This window comes from Myotis yumanensis, unplaced genomic scaffold (genome assembly GCF_028538775.1).
Source record: "Myotis yumanensis isolate MYYU_CA2020_CCGP unplaced genomic scaffold, mMyoYum1.0.hap1 SCAF_1, whole genome shotgun sequence".
Taxonomy (NCBI): Eukaryota; Metazoa; Chordata; class Mammalia; order Chiroptera; family Vespertilionidae; genus Myotis; species Myotis yumanensis.
This window is the reverse complement of record NW_027223752.1, coordinates 196,255,774-196,276,586: the sequence shown is the minus strand read 5'-3', so window position 1 is coordinate 196,276,586 and position 20,813 is coordinate 196,255,774. Positions and strand designations below refer to the sequence as shown.

Sequence of the window (20,813 nt, the reverse complement as noted above, 5' to 3'; positions counted from 1 at the left end):
TTGGGAAAATTTGGACCATCTCCTGGAACTCCTGATTGCCACCATGGTTATCCTGAATCCCACAGAGGCCACAACAGCTACCATCCCCACTACTGCCCTCGCTCACATGAGAACACTGTAACCCTCAGTTCTCAAGCACCAGGAACCACTTCTAGTGCTCCTCCAACTGTAGTTCCCACCACTGCCACCACTGTTTCCACCAGAGCCGCTTCCACTGTCCCTGCCAGCAAAACTACAGGCGTGGCATCCAGCACCATGGCTCCCAGCGCCCTCCAACCGGAGGGCACCATCAAGGCTGTAGTGCCAGGCACAGCCCTGGCTGAAGCAACTGACTCTACTGCTGAGAACCAGCAAACAGAGCTTCAGTAAATTCTCCAACCACCTAAGATTATACATGTACCAAAATACAAAAGACAAAGGCAAACCGAGGTAAACAATATTTTCCAAACTATTTTCTGACTAAATGAGTGACTTGAAAAACTGTCTAAATACTAAAGACCAGGTTGTTTGTTTTTTGCCACATCAAAGAGAAAAGTAAACAACTCATTTCTAACTCTGCAAAGAATGAGAAGCTTTTATTCCTCTTTCATTTTAAGAACTAAATGTGATCTCCTTGAATGGATAGGGTTATACCTATAAAGCCACTGATGGCAGATTCCTACAAAAGAAAGAAACAAAACAATTTTAGGCCAGTCAGTGTGGTTCAGTGGAGTAAAGAAATGTTTACTTTACCTAAACATGTTTCCATAGTTATTTGACTACTAATTTTTTTTCCAATACCCTGCATTTATAGGACACATTTTGGGAAAATCTATAACAAAATCATTAGGCTTTGAGAAGAGCAGAGAAAAGCTTACTTCATATTTCACTAAATGTCAGTGAAATGAGTGTTGACCTATAAACCAAGAGGTCACAGTTCTATTCCTGGTCAGGCTACATGCCTAGGTTGTAGGCTTGATCCCCAGTAGGGGACATGCAGGAAGCAGCCAATCAATGATTCTCATCATTGATGTTTCTATCTCTCTCCCTTTCCCTTCCTCTCTCTGAAATCAATACAAACATTTTTTTAAAATGTTCAACAACTGTGTATATTTTGACCTTAATTAAGTTCCCAATGCTGAAATATGTTTTGTTTTCTTGAAATAAAAAAGGTCTCAGTAAATAAAACTTAGTTTTTACTTGACAGTTTATTAAATCCCACCAAGTGTGCATTTAGCACAGAGGAATACTCCCCTCACTCTTTCAGGACCTATAACCTCTAATAAGGCAGAAAAGGATAAAATATTTCAGCAAATATTACAACGAGACTTGAGAATAGAGATATAAGCTAAATCGTAAGCAGATAGAAGAGTCCTCTTGCTATGAACATTGATTAAACACACACATCATGATATAACATTCTTAAGAATATTGAAGAAATAGAAGAATATCAAATATTGTTCTTATTTCTAAATATAGTTACTCCTAATTATGAATAAGTGAGAATTCTTCCAATTATCTATAACTAGAGGCCTGGTGCATGGATCGTGCACTGGTGGGGTCCCTTAGGATGGCCTGGGGGGATTGGGCCAAAACCAACTCTCTGACAACCCCCCAGGAGTCCCAGATTGCGAGAGGGCGCAGGCCAGGCCAAGGGACCCCATCAGTGCACGATCAGGGCTGGCGAGGGACCATAGGAGGGCTCCAGGGCGTGTCTGGCCTATCTTGCCCAGACCCAATTGGTCAGACCCCAGCAGCAATCTAACCTACCAGTGAGAGCATCTGCCCCCTGGTGGTCAGTGCACATCATAGCAACTGGTCAAACAGTCAAACGGTTAGACACTTAACATATTAGGTTTTTATTATATAGGATTAAACTGGACTTCCTTCTGGACAAAGCCAGGACTGTGAGGGAAGCCTGGGTCCTGGGTGCCAGAGGGAAGCTGGTGCCAGCAGCCAGGGGAAGGAAGGCCTACTCTAGCACAAATTTCATGCATCGGAACTCTAGTATATTAAAAAACCGCAATGATAGATGCCAATTGTGGAACACTTAGAAAGGTTCTGATGCTGTCATTGCACTAAATGCCCCTTGTACTGAATCTCATTTAATACCCATAGCAACCCTGTAAAGCAAATATCATTGTCTCCTTTTTAGAGATGGGAAAATTGATGTTATGAGAATTTATGTGACATTCCAAAAGACCCCAAAGTATAAATGGTAGACCAGTCTTCACACACATCTATTAACTCCAAGGTCCCAGCTTCTAATGTCCTACCCAGTATTTGGCTATTTTAAAACAATTGGAGAAGGAGGAGCCTATGTATTCTTAATTAATGATTTGTGGTGTTTTGTTTTCTTTTTACAGGTCATGAAAAACTGAATATTGATGTATTTGTCATCACCTTCTCTCACCATTTTGGTTTTAACAAAAACATAGAGAAATACACAAAAATAAAGGGATGAAAGTTCTTGTTACTCCTTTAGTTTTGCTATACTGTAAAGAATTTCAAAGATAATTTATGCATTTGATCACATGTATATTGGTCTCTTCTTGATTTCTCTGTAGAGTAACAGCAATATTATTGGCACCTTCACTCTTTCAGATGACTCTGTAACCCACACAGTACTTGTCCAGGAAATAATAAATATATATATATATATAAATGCTTCCAAAGCAAAAATGCCAAAATTGTTTGAAGTATCTCCATCTAACATCATGTTAAAATATCATAAACATTAGAAATAGACTTTGTTTTAATATAAAATGAATTTAGTATAATCAAATAATTACATATATATGATTTTAATAAAGCATAATTCTACATATTCAGATATGTATCTATAAAATTGCCAACATAATAAAAGTTACAAAGAAGTGGTGCCAATACACCCCTACCTTCAAAGAGATCATAGTCTAGAAGGACACATTTTCAAAAAAAAAAAAATAGAATAAATAAGTTAAATTTCTACCCATCTACAGATATTCTTTTCCTGAATATTTTAAATACTATTCTTTCATCTAAATAAATATAGTCTCCAAAGATTATTCTGCTGAAATTTTGTACCATCTTCATGAATCACTTCATCCAAAAATATATTAATCAATTTCTAGTTGATAAATTAATTCATTCAAGTGATTTAGAAAATAAAATTACATAGATCTGAAAGAGGAAACAGAATGATACAAATATAAAAACTCAATCACTATTCCTCAAATATTTAAGTGGCAAAGATAAAAACAAGACAATTAACTAAATAACTAAGGAACCTTTAGTAAATATTATATGCAAAGGCACAAACAATAATAAACAAACAAATGAGAAAGATATTCTTCAGGGAGAGCAAACATAGAAAACTAAAATATATAAACTATAAGAGACACAGATAATCACAAAATCTTAGTACAGAAGAGTTGAGAGCAAATTTACTAACTAAAAGATACAACTTAATTGTGAAGAAATAAGAATTAAAGGTCAAGGATGCACATAACCATACTTAGGGCCATAAAAAATTATTCCAGTATGTACTATGAAATTTCACAGAAGATATAAAAAAGGAGTGATTTCAACATGCAGAAAATTGGTAGGAGGCCCACTGCTAAGTAAAAATACAGCAAATGCATGGAGGTAAGAGAGCACTTGGCATTCATATTCATATTCACATCCTCCAGACAGGCACTAAGTGTAACACTAAGCCAGGACTGCAATGCTGGGAATAGGATAAACTACATACCACACTTGCAAGTGGCTCTTAATCCCATGAAACATAAGTTGTCCATGAATATCAGACTTTCCTGGAAAAATGGATATGAGAACAGAAGGTAATAATCATATTAACAACAACCAGGATTAAGAGTTTGGACTATTTCTATAGAAAGGAAAATCAATAAAGGTTTAACCACAGAAGATTATTATGAACTATGCCTTAAAAATAATGAAAGAATTTGATTTCTTACATGTGCCAAATTCTGTTCTAAGAAGTTCACATATAATTATTTAACACTCACCATAAACCTATAATTTCCATCATTACTGACACTCTAGGCAGCGGTTCTCAACCTGTGGGTCGCGACCCCTTTGAGGGTCAAACAGCCCTTTCACAGGGGTTGCCTAAATACATCCTGCATATCAGATATTTACATTACGATTCATAACAGTAGCAAAATTACAGTTATGAAGTAGCAACAAAAATAATTTTATGGTTGGGGGTCACCACAACATGAGGAACTGTATTAAAGGGTCGTGGCATTAGGAAGGTTGAGAATCACTGCCTAGAGATAGGAAAACTGAGGTTCATGGAGGTTAACCAACCACCCAAGGACACATAGTAGGTAAATGAAGAGCAGGCATTCAACCTGGCTGGTGTAGCCCATAATATTTACTTTTCCCAACAAAAATGCCCAGGACACCTAGAATGTAAAAACAAACAAAAGAGATCCAGAGACATAGAAGCATGGAACAGACTGTCGAATTTCAGAGGGAAAGTGGGGGTGGGTGGGAAGAGATTAACCAAAGAATTTATATGCATCTAATCTAATAAAAGAGAAACACGCAAATTGACCGCACCTCCCCTATGCCCCAAGCCACGCCCACCAGCCAATCAGAGCAACTATGTGCAAATTAACCCTACAAAGATGGTGGCCGGCAGCCATGGAGCTGGAGCAAGCAGGAGGCTTGGTTGCCCTGGCGATGGAGGAAGACAAGCTTCCCGCCTGCCCTGGCAGGCTGTGGCCTCCGCTCAAGGCAACAATGTTTCAATTATAGAAGATAAATAAATCCCAGATACCTGCTTCCAGCCATCCTCCACTGGGAGCTTGGGTGGCTGGGGGCCGTGGCCAGCCTGCAAACAGCCCTCAGCCCCTCACCCAGGATGGCCACACCCTCATGGGGTGAGAGTCCCCACTGGGGGCCTTGGCCAGCCTGCAAACAGCCATCAGCCCCTCATCCAGACTGGCCAGGCACCCCAGCAGGACCCCCCACCCTGAAGGGGATGTGACCAGCCTGAAAATGGCCCTCAGCCCCTCACCCAGGCTGGCCAGGCACCCCAGTGGGGACCCCAAGCTGAAGGGGCTGTGGCCAACCGGAAAACAGCCATGAGCCCTCACCCAGACTGGCCAGGCACCCCAGCGGGACCCCCATCCTGAAGGGACTGTGGCCAGCCTGGGTGAGGGGCTGATGGCTGTTTGCAGGCTGGCCAAACCCCCCAGCAGGGACCCTCACCCCATGGGGTTGTGGCCAGCCTGGGTGAGGGGCTGAAGGCTGTTTTCAGGCTGGCCACACCCCCTTCAGGGTGGGGAGTTCTCACTGGGGTGCCTGGCCAGCCTGGGTGAGGGGCTGAGGGCTGTTTGCAGGCTGGTCAAGCCCCCCAGTGGGGACCCTCACCCCTTGGCGGTGTGCCCAACCTGGATGAGGGGCTGAGGGCTGTTTTCAGGCTGGCCACAGCTCCTTCAGGGTTGGCGTCCCTACTTCGGTGCCTGGCCTGCCAGGGTGAGGGGCTGATGGCTGTTTTCAGGCTGGCCACGCCCCTCGGCAACCCAAGCTCCCAGCCTGTCCTTTTTTTTTTTCAGCAGGTATCTGGGATTTATTTATCTTCTATAATTGAACTTTGTAGCCTTGAGCGGAGCCCAGGTCCAGCCAGGGCAGGCGGGAAGCTTGGCTTCCTCCATCACCAGAGGCAACCCAAGCCTCCTGCTCACTCCAGCATCTTTTTGACAGAGTGACGGAGTGATGGTAATTTGCATATTACTCTTTTATTAGATAGGATAGAAGAGAGAAAAGTGGAAGGAAAAAGAGTAGAGAAAGAGGAGGATTGGGGGGGGGGGGGGTTAGAGCAGAATTGGAGGGAGAAAATCAGAAAGAAGAGTGAGAAAGGTTGAACAAGAGAAAAATATTCTTAGACCAGAAGAAAGAAAAGACAAAAACAGACAAGGAGCAATCAGAGATGAGAGAACCAAGAAACTTTTCAAAAAAGTCAAGAAGATAAAAAGGTTTAAAAATGTTTAACCACTTTAAAAAAGAGAGAAAAGAAAAAAATAAGAATAACAGCACGTGAATGACACAATGTTTGAAAATAAGAAACTCAATAATTGTCCAAATTATAAAAACTTAAGGGGTAAAAAGTGAGATAGCAACAAAAGAGGTTTTCAGTTAAAGAGACCAAAAAGAGACAGGTTGATGGCTTGAGAAGGTAATGCAATCAAGAGTATTTTTTTTTTTAGGAAAAATGAATTAGAATTTATATTCCACTGAAAATGAGAAGTGAATATTTCATTTTGAAAAGGTGATAATTAATAAAACTGCATCCCAGAGAAAGCAAAGGGAATTAGACTTTCAAAGAAGATTGCTTCTTTACAAGAAATAAATGGACCCTCTGAAGTAGAAGGTATGGATTCTCCCTCAACCTTCCATCTCAGGAAAATGAAGTGGGTTTGTCAACCTCTTGGCTGCTGCTTCCCAACTGTGGTAGATGGTGCTGCTTTTCCCAATCATTTGCTTCCACCGCCCTTATCAAAAGAGGATTTTAGATTTTTACTCGTTGGCATAGGCTTCAAAGATTCCCGCCCTCTATGCAGAGTATACCACGCTCTCTCTTTGACAAAGTGAAGCTCTGTTGCAGTATATTGACTATATTCCCTATGCTGTGCTTGTATATTCCTGTAATTGCCAGTTTGCATTTCTTGATCCCTTCCCCTTTTCCACCGACCCTACTCCCCCCACCCCCAGTCTTCCTTCCATCTGGCAACAATCCTTTTCTTCTCTGTATTTATGAGTCCATTACTGATTTGTTTGTTTCTTTTGTTTTTTAGGTTCCGCAAGTAAGTGACATCATATGGTATTTGTCTTTCTCTGTTTGACTTATTTCATTCAGCATAATACCCTCTAGGACACCCATGGGGATCACTTTGTAAATTATATAATTGTCTAACTGGTATTCTGTATCCCTGAAACCTTATATTGAAATTTAACTGTAATTTAAACATTTTTTAAACTTTTTTTAAAATGTCACTGTGACTTGTTTTGACCTTCAAATGTGAGCTGAAATCACTACCAGTATAGGCAACTCTGCGGCAGGAATTCCATCAGTCCTGCTCTCTGGCTGGTTCCTTTTACATTACAAGAGCTGCATGTCCTAAATAGAGACTGTTCTTCAACCTGGATCCTGGAATGAGAAACACACACACAACAAAACTGTAGAAACAGGCTGCCCTTGGACGCCAACACATGATATGAGAGAAGTAAATGTTTGCTTCTGTTAGTCACAGATTTTTGTTGATGTTACAGTAATAAAGCCAATTAGCACAGAGACCATTACTCTCCCAATCTTCTTCTAAAAAACATTTCCCACTTCAGTGAAGCCTGTGACATTTAGCCATGCCTATTTCCCTTCTTCTGCTATCAATCAATACTGCAGGTAGTTGGTAATTATAATTTTCTATTCTTATAGTCAACTCCAAAAATTATATAAGCTTTAGGCCCCTCCACACCTAGATCTGCCTCTAATGGGAACAAAAGGGAGCTATTCAGTTTAACTTGACCTTTTCACAAAGGAAGGAAATAAAGACCTGAGAGGTTAATGAAATTTCTCCAAAGCCATACAATTCATAGGTGGCAAGGTCAATTCTGAGGCTGATGCCTTTTCATTTCCATTTCAAAAAACAATATATCGTTTTCACCCAAAATATAAAGTTGTTATGTAAGGTATTTGTACTAGCTTTTAGGAAAATAAATGTAAAACCTCAATATTTTAAAATAGACCTTATTTTCTTGAGTCCTTCCTTATTTTTTAAATAACAAGTTCTTACCAGTAGACTATGAATAATTTTTTAGAAATAAACCTTATTAAACATGCTTGATAGGACCTTAGTACTAACTGTACCTCTTTTTTGTTGTTGTTGTTAATCCTCACTCAAGGATATTTTTTTCCCATTGATTTTTAGATAGTAGAAGGGCGGGGAGAGAGAGAGAGAGAGAGAGAGAGAGAGAGAGAGAGAGAGAGAAACACCGATGTGAGAAAGACACATGGATTAGTTGACTCCCACACACACCTTAAACAGGGCCTGAGATAAAGCCTACAACCAAGGTACATGCCCTTGATCAGAATCAAACCTCCAACTCTGCGGTCTGAAGGCCAATGCTCTAACCACTGAGCAACCAGCCAGGGCCCTCTCTTTTTTTCATTTAAAAAAAAGTGGATGTTAATTTCTTCCTGACTATATCTTAGAGTTATTTTACATGTTAAATGAAAAATAAATATAATATGACTTATCAACTAACATTTACATTTTAAATTTTTTAAAGTAGTGGATTTAGTTGACAGAAAATTTGTGTGCAACTAGACATTTTAGGGTACAAAATAAAGTTGTGACCGAAAAAGTATATTTTGCATAATAAGATGAAGCCAGGAGTATTCCCCAAGAGAGATCTTGAAAGAGAACTGAAATTCTTTGATTACCTATTTAGAGTTATCTATCAAACAAAATTCTTATTAAAAGTCAATTGCATACTTATTTTCATTCACCAGCTGGAGTCAAATACATAATCTAGAAGAAGTAGATTCATATGCTTTCCATAGGTCCAAAGAAGCAGAGTTATAAAGTTGCACAGCAGGGCAGCTGACTGCAAATATGTTGCTGCATGACTGAGTTTAATTTTGTTAAATATAATTATTCATGAAAATATTTTTACATCACATAAATCTCTGAACTAACAGTAGTGTGATGCCTCTGTCACCTTGAACTTCCTGTGACTAGAGACATTAGTTTATTTAGGTCTACACTAGACAGTATTCATTCAGGATCGTTTAAAGCCATGAATTAATTAAAGATTAAATTGGGTGACTGTTTCCTAACAGAAATGTGCTTCCGTTGGCTTATGTTGCTCTAAATCCCTTTTTGGTCACAAGTCACTCAGAAATTATCTTTCAGTTTTGCCAATGTTCATCCCAAATCCTTCAGAGTCAGTGATCCATTACAGTGTAGATTATACCTGAATTTAAAACACTTGGCTGAAAAATATGTTGGCGTTCCCAGAAAGAAGAGATCCTTCCCTCTTGGCAACCTGAATTATTCTCAGAGAAGAGAGTGGTTTATTGAACTTTTCATGTTACCTTAGAAATAGAGTCGCCTTCACTGTTAGGGCATATAATTGTTAAGTAATTAATTGGGACCTAAGGTTAACAAACTAGTCAAACAATTTATTACACTTGATTATGTCATCAGAAATTTTTAAAGCAACAAAGCCAATGAAATTAGGTACAGTAATTTAAAATTAAGATCAACTCTCAAAATATGGCTTCTTTATTCTACACTACCTATACTCTGAAAAGACATTTAACACTCCAAACATTTAAATACTCTGTGACTCTGACAACTCGCACTATTTCTGACACTCATTCAGCATTAAATAGATGCCCAATGAGTGAATGAATGAATGATGGAAAGCTAAACTCCAAAAGACAAGGATGATAAAAGAACTCACTTCATCTTGTAATATGAAAGTTTTTTAAATAGTAGCAACTATTATTATATAATAATAAGTAAAAAGTAGAGATTTTACAATCATCTAGAATAGGGAAACCCTCAAATCTCAGGTTTATCAAAAATTTAAAACTCTGATTTTCCCATAGATATCTACTTCAAAGTAAAAATATATCCATATAATGTCCCCATAATTGAAAACTTTACATCATGCCTTTTTTGTTTAATTACATTTCTCAAGTTAATTATGGCAATCTTCAAGTGACTTCTAAAACATAATCTCATACCACTGTTTCAGTTCTGCATTGGCAAAAGAAAGCCTCCTTTAAAAAAATGTCCATTTAAGTATCTCTTAAATAAGCTAAATATCTTGTAACAATCACAGACACAGAATATTCAAATATAGTTAAGATTAAGAAACTGCACGAATCTTCTGACTCTCCTCCCTCTTCTAACACTAGGTTTTTCTTTCTTGCTAGTTCCAAAACTTAGGTCAAAATCTCCATCCAAGCACTCATTTTTATTATCCTTCAAAAACATTTACTCAATTATGCCAGCATTAGATAAATGGGAGACATAATGGATGATCAGATATGTAGAAATACATCAGAATAAAATAACAATACAATTTCATTGTTCCAACTGAAAAAAAAGAATAGAAACATGAAACCGCAAAGATATAGAACAGTAGTCCAAAACTCAAGCAATATATATGACATACTCTGTACATAACTGGCCATGGTACCCTGTGCATGGTGTTTAACAACACTGATTTAATAACGACTTCTAGTTTTAATTCTAGGTTTTAGCCCCACAAATTATCTCTCTATTGTGTTTGAGTTCAATTTAAAAATAATTTGACATTTTAATTTCCCATATAATGTATTTCTATTTTAGATAAAATAGAAAATATGGTTATAGTAACATATAATAAAAGAGGGCCATTAAAATTATTTGAAATAAAACATCTTGAGCTTTTTCTTCAAAATAAAGCTCCAGGTTGCTTTACTGAGACAAAAGGACATTATGATTCATTGTATATTATGTTTCCTTAGGAAACACCCAATATTGAATGGGTCAAAGCTCATCAGAAATGAAATTAAAAAAAAAAATGCGGAAAAAGATTGCCAAATTGGCAACAACACTTTTCTATCTTTGTTTAAAGAACATCAACCTAGAAGTTTGTGTCTTCCAACTAGCCTTTCCTTATTATCACTAGAAATCCACTGCAACATATATAAGAGCTGAGATTTCTTGTTCTTTCTCACCTTCACTTGTCATCTTTGGAAGGTAACTGGCTGGAGACGTTCTGACCAGCAGCCTACTCAGCCCTGAAAAGGATCCTCACACAAAGATAGGTACATGGAAATACAAACTGAAGAATGTTTACTTTGAATACTAATTCTCTGAGACTCTTTTTTTTTAATTTTTATTGAATTTATTGGGGTGACATTGGTTAACATAATTATATAGGTTTCAGGTGTACACTTCTATAATACATCATTTGCATATTATATTGTATGTTCACCACCCAAAGTCAAATTTCCTTCTGTCACCATTTATCCCCCATTTACCTTCTTCTTCCTTGCTCCACTCCCCTTTCCCTCTGGTAATCACCACACTGCTGTCTGTGTCTATAAGTTGTTGTGTTGGGGTTTTTTTGTTATTGTTGACTTTTGCTTAGCCCCTTCACTTTCTTAAGCCAGTCCCACCACGCCTCTCTCCTCTAATACCTGTCAGTCTGTTCTCTGTTCTCTGTATCTATGAGTCTGTTACTATTTTGTTTCTTATTTTGTTCATTAGATTGCACATAATGTGAAATCATATGGTATTTTTCTTTCTCTGACTGGCTTATTTCACTTAACACAATACTCTCTAGTTCCATTCATGCTGTTGCAAAAAGTAAGATTGCCTTCTTTTTTACAGCTGAGTAGTATTCCATTGTGCAAATGTACCACAGCTTTCTGATCCATTCATCTACTGAGGGCACTTGGCTCATTCCAAATCTTGGCAATGAGCATAGGGGTACTAGTTTCTGGTTTCTTCAGATATTGCCCCAGAAGTGGACCTGTTGGGTCATAGGCAGTTAGTTCTATTTTTTATTTTTTTAGGAAATTCAAAACTATTTTCCACAGTGGCTGTACCAGTCTGCATTCCCACCATCAGTCCTGGCTACATCCTGGCTAATACAAATCATTTGTTGATTTATTGATGATAGCTATTCTGACAGGTGTGAGGTGAGATATCTCATTGTGGTTTTAATTTACATTTCTCTGATGATTAGTAACACTGAGCAACTTTTCATGTCTATTGGTCATCTCTATGTCCTCTTTGGAGAAGGGCCTCTGCTCATTTTTTTAATTGGATTGTACTCTTGGTGTTGAGTTGTATAGGTTCTTTATAAATTTGGGATATTAACTCATCAAATGTATCATTGATGAATATGTTCTCACATTCAGTGGAGTGTTTTTTCATTTTGTTGATGGTTTCCTTTGCTGTGCAAATTTTTTTTGTTAGATGTAGTCCCATTTGCTTATTTTGTCTTTTGTTTCTTGAAGGGATACATCAGAAAAATATTGCTATGAGAAATGTTAAAGATCTTACTATGATTTTTATGGTTTTGAGTCTTATTTTAAATCTTTAATCTTTCTTTAGTTTAGTCTTGTGTATGGTGTAAGAAAGTGGTCTAATACATTTTTCACATATCTGTCCAATTTTTCCAACAAAATTTATTGAATAGACTATGTTTATCCCATTGTATGTTCTTGCCTTCTTTGTTAAATATTAACTGACCATAAAGGCATAGGTTTGTTTCTGGACTCTCTATTCTATTCCATTGATTTATATGTTTTTATGCCAGTACCATGCTGCTTTGTTGTGAGACTTCTTAAGATATTATTTTCATAGGTGTTTAAAGAACATTCATTTTCACTAAAATAATAACATGTGCCTTACATGAAATATGGTCAGCCATAAAACCCATTAAATTTTGTTAAATTCTATATGTTAGAGAAAACTATTCATATTGGGCACTTGGGACAATTAATCCATCCAATACAAAATCAATCAATTTTTCTCCTGATGCACCTTAACATTTTTTGAGCTTCATAATGACCAGAACACTATCAAATGTATTATAAGAGAATTGAATTGTTCTACACTCTACAGCATATTTTTATTATTAGTTTTGTCTTAGTTTTTAAAATTTTTTACAAGAACATGACATAGGAAAAATGATACTTAAAGAAAAAAACATATGCATATATAATCAGTGAAATTTTTCCCCAAGATTCTTTGAAGCCTTGGTTGTTCAGGCAACACACATACCTGATGGGTAGAGTTGACTATTAGAAAGCTAGTCCGCACAAAGGTGCATGCACTGCTTTCCCAGAACTTGGGCCATCATGTACTTGAAATATATTGTAGCCCAGACTGGTGTCCTCAATGGTTAGAGCACTGACCTGCAGATAACAGGGTCACAGGTTCAATTCCCCATCAAGGGCATATACCTAGGTTGCAGGTTCAATTCCCAGTCTGGTCAAGGCATGTGCAGGAGGCAACCAATTGATGTGTCTCTCCCACATTGATCTCTCTCTCTCTCCTTCCACTCTCTTTAAAAATCAATGGAAAAATATCCTTGAGTGAGGTTTACCAAAAAAATGGCGGGGGTGGTGGTGGAATATACTGTAAAATTGAAGCCAATTGAGAGTACAAGACCTAAGCATCTCTCTTCTCTGCCCTGGTCTTTGATGTATATTAAATGGATTTTTTGAAATAGTTAATAACTTAGTAGAATGTTGTTAAAACTAGGACATATATTATGTGACAATTTTTCTTTAAACTACAGTTGACCCTTCAACAATGCAGGGTTTAAGGGTACTGACCCCCCACAGTCAAAATCTGAGTATAACTTTTGACTCACAAGTTGTCCTTCAGTATCCACAAGGGGAATTGGTTTCAGGAACTCCATGGATACCAAAATCTGTGGATGCTAAAATCCCTTATATGTAATAGTGTAGAACAGTGCATAAAGTTGGCCCTCTGCACCCACAGATTCCAAAGGAAAGGATCAAAAATAGTTTTCAATCTGCAGTTGGTTGACTCTGCAGAATCAAAACCTGGGGATATGGAGGACCTACTGTATAATTACTGGAAAAAAATTGGTATCGAAATGGACACATAATTCAAACCTGTTTTGTTCAAGGGTCAACTGTCTTTTGAAGTGGATACATTTGGATTTGAGCATCTTGATATTTTGCAATAGTGATTACATTGATTTATAGATTTCTGCAAATTTGTATTTGATATATTAATATTATAACTAAATCGTATGTCTTAAATTTTATTTTGGGGACATCTCAATAATAAGAAAAAGGAAAGAATCAGCTTAGTAGATACAGTAGTTACTTCTGTAAGTAAAAAACCGACTCATAAAAATTCTATCACATAAAACATATTGTGAACAACTCTTTGCCATTATTCATTATTTCCAGTGTCAGTTTCCAAGTCAAAAGTGAAAACTAGTTTCATGATTTCATAGTTACATGTCATAAGCCTAACAGTATTGCTCCATAGTAATATTGAGTCCAAAATAAAATTAGACGAGTTTCTTAAAATGGTACAGTACTATTTCTGCACTAATTAATACCAGTGGTTGGAACACTTTTTTAAAAAAAAAGAATATTAACCAGCCATTGTGCTTATTTTCAGGAGTAACTGTAAAGATGAAACCACTGTGTTTCATCTTGGGTCTTTTGACCCTTGAAGCCTGTTTCTCGGTAAGTCTCATTAATTATATCTTTTTCTCATTAATACTAGTAGCTATCAATCATTGATGAAATGCTGTTCTACTGCTGTAATTTGAATTTAAATTATAAATCTAGCTCTAGCTCTTCCTTCCTTTCTGAAATAAATAAAAATATATTAAAAAACATATTATAAATCTAATTTAAACTGCCACATATGGCTCATGGCTACCATGTTTGACTATTTAAATCTATAGTATCAGACTGCATTATACAAACATGTATAAATGTGGGTACCCATACATTAGCAATTTCACAAGTAGGTAAACAAATGTATTGTAAATTTTTGATCCAATATACTTAACGACACTTTTTTAATATATTTGAACATGTTCTTTAATTTTTTTTAAATATTTTTATTGATTTCAAAGAGGAAGCGGCAGAGAGAGAGAGAGACAGAGAGAGAGAAACATCAATGATGAAAGAGAATCATTGATTGGTTGCCTCCTGCACACCCCCTACTGGGAATCGAGCCTGCAACCCAGGCATGTACCTTTGGCCGGACTCAAACCTAGCACCCTTTGGTCCACAGGCTGATCTCTATCCACTGAGCCAAACCAGCTAGGGCATGTTCTTTCATTTTATTAGGACTGTTTCTTCATCTATATATGGGATAGTTAAAATAGAACAGTTTTTTATCAACATAGGATTCAAGGATCATCTATATCTAAAGAACCTGATTCACTTATTAAAAATATAGTAAGCCTCTCTAGCTGATTTGGCTCAGAGGATAGAGCGTTGACCAGTGGACTAAAGGTCCCAGGTTCAATTCCGGTCATGGGCACATATCTGGGTTGCAGGCTCGATGCCCAGCCCTGGTTGGGGCATGTGACAGGCAACCAATCCATGTGTTTCTCTCACATGATGTTTCTCCCTGTCTCTCTTCCTCCCTTCCACTTCTACTCTCTCTCTAAAAATCAATTAAAATATCCTCAAGTGAGGATTAACCATATAGATTAGATATATAGATATAGATATAGATATAGATAGATATAGATATAGATATAGATATAGATATAGATATAGATATAGATTTTTTTTAAGCCAAACCTCATCCCAGAATGAATGAGTGTCTGAGAGTAGGTCCTGGTAATATCATTTTACCAAGGACTCGTGGAACTTTTGATAAACTATAAACATTTTTATCAATCAACACCTATCGGGTATAAAGGACTGGGTTAAGTACCATGGATGCTTCTAAATATTCAAAGTTTCAAGGGATTTTTTTAAAAGCCACAAGTTTTTGTGTTTTAAGTAGTGGAGTAATAATTGATTTCAAAGTAGCAATAGATTAATTCCAGTTTTGAAAAAAGGAAATTAATTCCAGAGTAATTTCTACCAAAGGACAGTGAAATATGTTATATCAAGTGAAAAAGATAAAAACCTTTTTCAGAAGAGACTAGGGCTTACACAAAACAGGCAATATAAAATTATATTATTCTGAAACATGAAGTCATTCTTCTTCTATCTACTCTCCAAAACTTGAATAAAAGGAGGCCATTCCCGAGGTCTCTCAAGCAGCCGGGCCTTGGCCATATTACTAAGTGCATTAGAGATGTGATATGATTTCTCATACACCAATAAAACATATTGACATGTTTCAAAGATCATATCATATCTTACTTATCTGATCTTAAAGCTGATATTCAACATTTTTATGTCCAGACTATAAAAGAAAAATACTTTCTTATTTTAAAGAATCCGGTATTGATTACTTGAACAATGATTTTTTTGGTGAGAATTCCAATAATATAAGCAGCTTAACATAAGCAGTTTAAATAGAAATAAGCCTTTTCCTAACTTAATTATATGAGATTCATGATGATTAATTGTTAATAATATGGGCAGGTAAGTAGTACTATTGATCTAGTCATATTTTGAGTGTTTATTCTGTTATTGGTAATTTTCTGACTGCTTTCCAGCAATATCTCAATTCAACCTCAAAGAAAGCCTGAAGCGGACTACTATTAATCCCATTTAAATACAAATAAATTTAGATTCTAAGTATCCATATCTTGGCTGGATTGTTCCTAAACCAAGTAATACAAGAGATTAGCTTGAATTAAAGCTCACTGAGAAGATAATTTTTATTTTTAACATAGTATTTTCATTATTTTTACTAAGTTGATTACCACTGTCCAGTTGCGGAAAGGAAGTTAATCATGTTGGTTGGGTTAAGAGATTAGGAAAATAACAAATGTTTACTATGAAGATTTTTTTCAATAGATATAATTTTTAGATTAATATCAGGCTGTCCTTAGGAGACAAGACAACTTTTAATGAATTCATTGTCTCAATAATGAAAAAAAATGTGAAATATTTTCCTACACTATGGATTTATGTTGCCAATTAAAAATCAAGTCCTAAAAAAATGGAAGAATCAAGTCCTTAACTCTTCAAACACCTTGGCCTAGCCTTTAGATTGCCAGCCATTGGGTCAAATGCCGTCCATAATTCAATAAGCTATCACTAGCTAGAAAGGGCCAACTTGAGGACTAGTTCCACAGCTGCGCCTTGGCATTTTTTGTTTCATTGTGACACCAAAAAAAGTGTTTTACTGGCATACTGGGAGCAGAAGCCAGATGATTAGTGACTAGCATATGAGCAGTGGGGTTAATCCCAGCAAATCTAGAGTACACCTTCAGAGAGCTTTGCTGAAAGGAAAGAGGTAAAGAGAGAGTGATAACAAGGAAATGCATGGTTGAAAGCGGACTTGTTTAAAGGTATAACGTAGGTGATAGTTATTATTCTGAGAAAAACAAGCCAGTTAAAAGGCACATATTGAAGTTCAGGAATAAAAAGGAAAAACTGATAGAGCCCTGAGAAAATACCTGCAAAGAAAAGCGAAATAGCCAGATAGCTATGACTTGACAGTATGTGGCCAGTAAATCAGTAAAGTTCATTGCCTGCATTACTTTGGAAAAATAGGAGGAAAATCATCTTGATGGGGTGGATGAGGCCTCAAGAAGAGGTAGAGAGCTTTAATGAAATTGGCACCAACTTGGGAAATTATAGGCTTCTGGGGAATGCAGTAGCATAATCTGAAGGCACTTGAGAGAATTGCAGGGCAGTGCTGAAGGACCAGGGGTTTGTCATGGTCAAGGCTTTTGACATCTGCCACCACTGGTTAAGGACCTGCAAGTAGGAATCAAGAAAAGGGATGATTTAGGGCGGATCCTACAGTTTGGAAGTGGCAATGTCAGAAAACAGGTGAAGGAGCTGAGGACAAAAACAAGGGAATGCAGTTGTATGTCCTGTATGAACTCAAAGGAGACGAGGACTTGTGCTTTCCTACCTGGGAGCATTTACATACTTCCCCTCCATTTGACATGCCCTCTCCCCAGTTTATATTATTTAAACCTGCCTTCAAAGGCTGCCTTCTCTGTGAGACTATCTTTCCTCTCCCCAAAACTAATAACTCTAAATTTCCAATGTATTTGTTTCCTGCACTATTTTTTCAACTATTTTTATTTCCAAAGATTGCATTTCCAAAAATTGCAACCACTCTCCTGGATGTTAAGATAACAAATAGCAGCACTTAACATTTATTGAGCACTGTACCTAAGCCAAGCACCCACCTAAGCACTTTACTAGTAATGTTTCACAACAAATCTGACAATGACCCTAGGACATGGGCACTTTATTTTCCCCCTTTATTGATTAAGATATTAAAAATGTGTCCTTATCCCCCCAATGTCCCCTCACCCCCAATCCTGCCCTCACCCTCACCCCTTGTCGTCTACATCCATCGCTTATGCTTATATGCATGCATACAAGTCCTTTGGTTGAAAGAACATCATTTTCCAGATGAGGTAAGAAAGCATCTCAAAAAAGATTTTACATTCACACAACCTCTACATAACAGAGGCGGGAAACTATAAAGACTATCATTCTACCTCCCGTTGGGTGATTTTTGTACCTTCTAGAATTATGGCTACTTAATCTGCAGACTTACAATTGGCACTCCCATAGCTTCTACTTCAGCATACTGCACAAAGTAGGTGCTCAATAGTATGCTTGACAATTAATTAGTTTTCAAACAGTTGAACAATCCTGAACTCTTAATGAGATATGAGACATTTTCCCCTTTTGAAATTGATTCCAGTGACAGGCTCTACTATAAGCAAGGGTTATGATTTCTGATTGGAATTTCAGGATTTTTAGGATATATTCCTGGAAGTGGGATCACTGGATCAAACGGCAGTTTCATTTTTAATTTTTTTAGGAAACTCCATACTGTCTTCCACTGTAGCTGCACCAGTCTGCATTCCCACCAAGCGTGCACCAGAGTTCCCTTTTCTCCATATCTTCACCAGAACTTGTTTGTTGATTTATTAATGGTAGCCATCCTGGCAAGTGAGGAGTGATATCTCATTGTGGTTTTAATTTGCATTTCTCTGATGATCAGTGACTTTGAGTATCTTTTCATATGTCTTTTGGCCATCTGTATAAAAAGGAAGGATCTCTTACCCTTTGAGTCAACATGGAGGGACCTGGAGAGTGTCTTGCTAAGCAAAATAAGCCAGTCAGAGAAAGACAAGTATCATATGATCTCACTCATATGTGGAATCTAATGAACAAAATAACAGATGAACAAAATAGTTTCAGAGACATGGAAGCATGCAACAGACTGAGGAATCTCAGAGGAAAGGCAGGAGAGGGTGTGGAGAAGAAGGGAGGTGGGAAGAGATGAACTAAAGAACATATATGCATATATGCATAACCCATAGATATATACAATGATGCAGTGAAGGCTTTGGGGGAGGAGAGGGAGGGCAAGTTCAGGAAAAGGAGGCCAGTGGAGAAAAAAGGGGGACATCTGTAATACTTTCAAAAATAAAGATAAATTTTAAAAATAAAATAAAAACACCATCCCAATAAAAAAACAAAAAAAGGATATAATTTTACCCACAATCTTTTTTTTCCATTCAATACTATCTCAGCTTTCATTGAGAGCCTAGGCATTCAGAGGGCAAAAGAAAAACTCTCTCTCTGCTCTGATACGGACTTTCAGACAGATAATAGTTTTCTCTTGCTGCATAACAAATTTCTACAAATCAGTAGCTTTAAAATTCCATTTTTTATCTCACTGATTCTTTGGTCAAAATTCTGGCCTTGACTTGGCTGGATTCTCTGCTCAGGGCCTGACAAAGCTGAGAGAGTGTTGCCAGCACAGTGTTCCTTTCTGGAACCCATGATCCTCTCTCAAATTCACATGATTTTTGGCAGCTTTGGGTGCCTTGTTTTGGGGGACTGAGGTCCTTATTTTCTCACTGGCTAGTACCCAGGTGACATCCCCTCCTCCTCCTACCCATCTCCATTGACTTCCATGTGATCCTTTCCCCAGCATGGCTCTTTGCTCCAAGGCTAAGAGAAGAGCGTTTGCTGCAGCTACAAATCTCACTGACTTCTGCTTCTGACTTGTAGAACCTATTTTAAAAGGCTCGCCTGATATGGTCAGACGAGCATGTGCCAGCAGGAAACAGGAATCTTGAGAGCCATCTCAGAATTCTGCCTGCCACGGAGAGTATAAGTTCTTATGCTTGACATTAAAATATTTAATTCCAAATTGTTCACTTCTTTTTCCCCACAGCCTGGTGAGAGTCAAAGAGGCCCCAGAGGACCATATCCACCGTATCCACAGTTGCCGCCTCCTTTTCCTCCACAACCTTATGACCCAAGATATGGTCCACCGCCTCCTCCTCCTCCTCCCCCTTTTGGCCCAGGGAGAATTCCACCACCTCCCCCTTTTGGCCCAGGGAGAATTCCACCACCTCCCCCTTTTGGCCCAGGGGGAATTCCACCACCTCCCCCTTTTGGCCCAGGGAGAATTCCACCACCTCCCCCTTTTGGCCCAGGGAGAATTCCACCACCTCCCCCTTTTGGCCCAGGGAGAATTCCACCACCTCCCCCTTTTGGCCCAGGGAGAATTCCACCACCTCCACCTTATGACCCACGTTATCCATATCCACCTTACCAACCAAATCCATATATACCTGAACCTCTAGTGGACCCTGAATACCCTCCAATATATCCTCCCTTCTTTACCCCTGCATCCCTAATACAAGCTACTACAACGAGCTCCACTACAACCAAAGAAAACCCCACCACCACCAATGCAGACTCCACCAGCCCCAAAACTACTGCTTCCACTACCAAAGCTGCAACTACTACTACTGCCAAGGGATTTTTTGATAAAATTTGGGGATAAGGATGAGATTTCCTATGGCTCTGAGCTGTTTGGAGAAATGATCTTAGAAAGAAACCAAAACAACCCACACAAACATTAGGCAAACAAAGTGAAAATAAAGAGTTGAGCAATAAATGGGAAATCTTCAGTGTTGTCATGAGAGCCACCCTATTGTCCCCTGGTATGCCACCCAAATGAAGAGTAATGCTGCCAGAAGCCTAGCCTTGTACTATGAGGCCAAAGATGTAATTAGGGAAAATAAGTGAGATACCTGAACTTCTAAGGTGACGAAGCTAAAAGAGTAGGCAACAGGATGCCCTCTTGAGTATCACAACCCATCATGCAATTAAAAAACATGAAATA

General features: G+C 37.8%; 1 protein-coding gene across 2 annotated transcripts; it reads left to right on the top strand.

Annotated features, from left to right (window-relative positions):
- The first annotated feature begins 11,620 nt into the window (after positions 1-11,620).
- On the top strand, positions 11,621-20,573 carry LOC139007019 (submaxillary gland androgen-regulated protein 3A-like). Of its 2 annotated transcripts, none has more exons than XM_070409979.1 (3): positions 11,621-11,685; positions 14,166-14,233; positions 19,854-20,573. In XM_070409979.1, exons 1-3 carry the CDS (start codon positions 11,667-11,669, stop codon positions 20,469-20,471), a joined length of 705 nt encoding a protein of 234 aa, XP_070266080.1. In that variant the 5' UTR covers positions 11,621-11,666; the 3' UTR covers positions 20,472-20,573. The 2 variants fall into 2 exon arrangements, with proteins under 2 accessions (XP_070266080.1, XP_070266089.1); XM_070409988.1 differs by lacking the exon at positions 11,621-11,685 and adding an exon at positions 14,035-14,073.
- Positions 20,574-20,813: the final 240 nt, after the last annotated feature.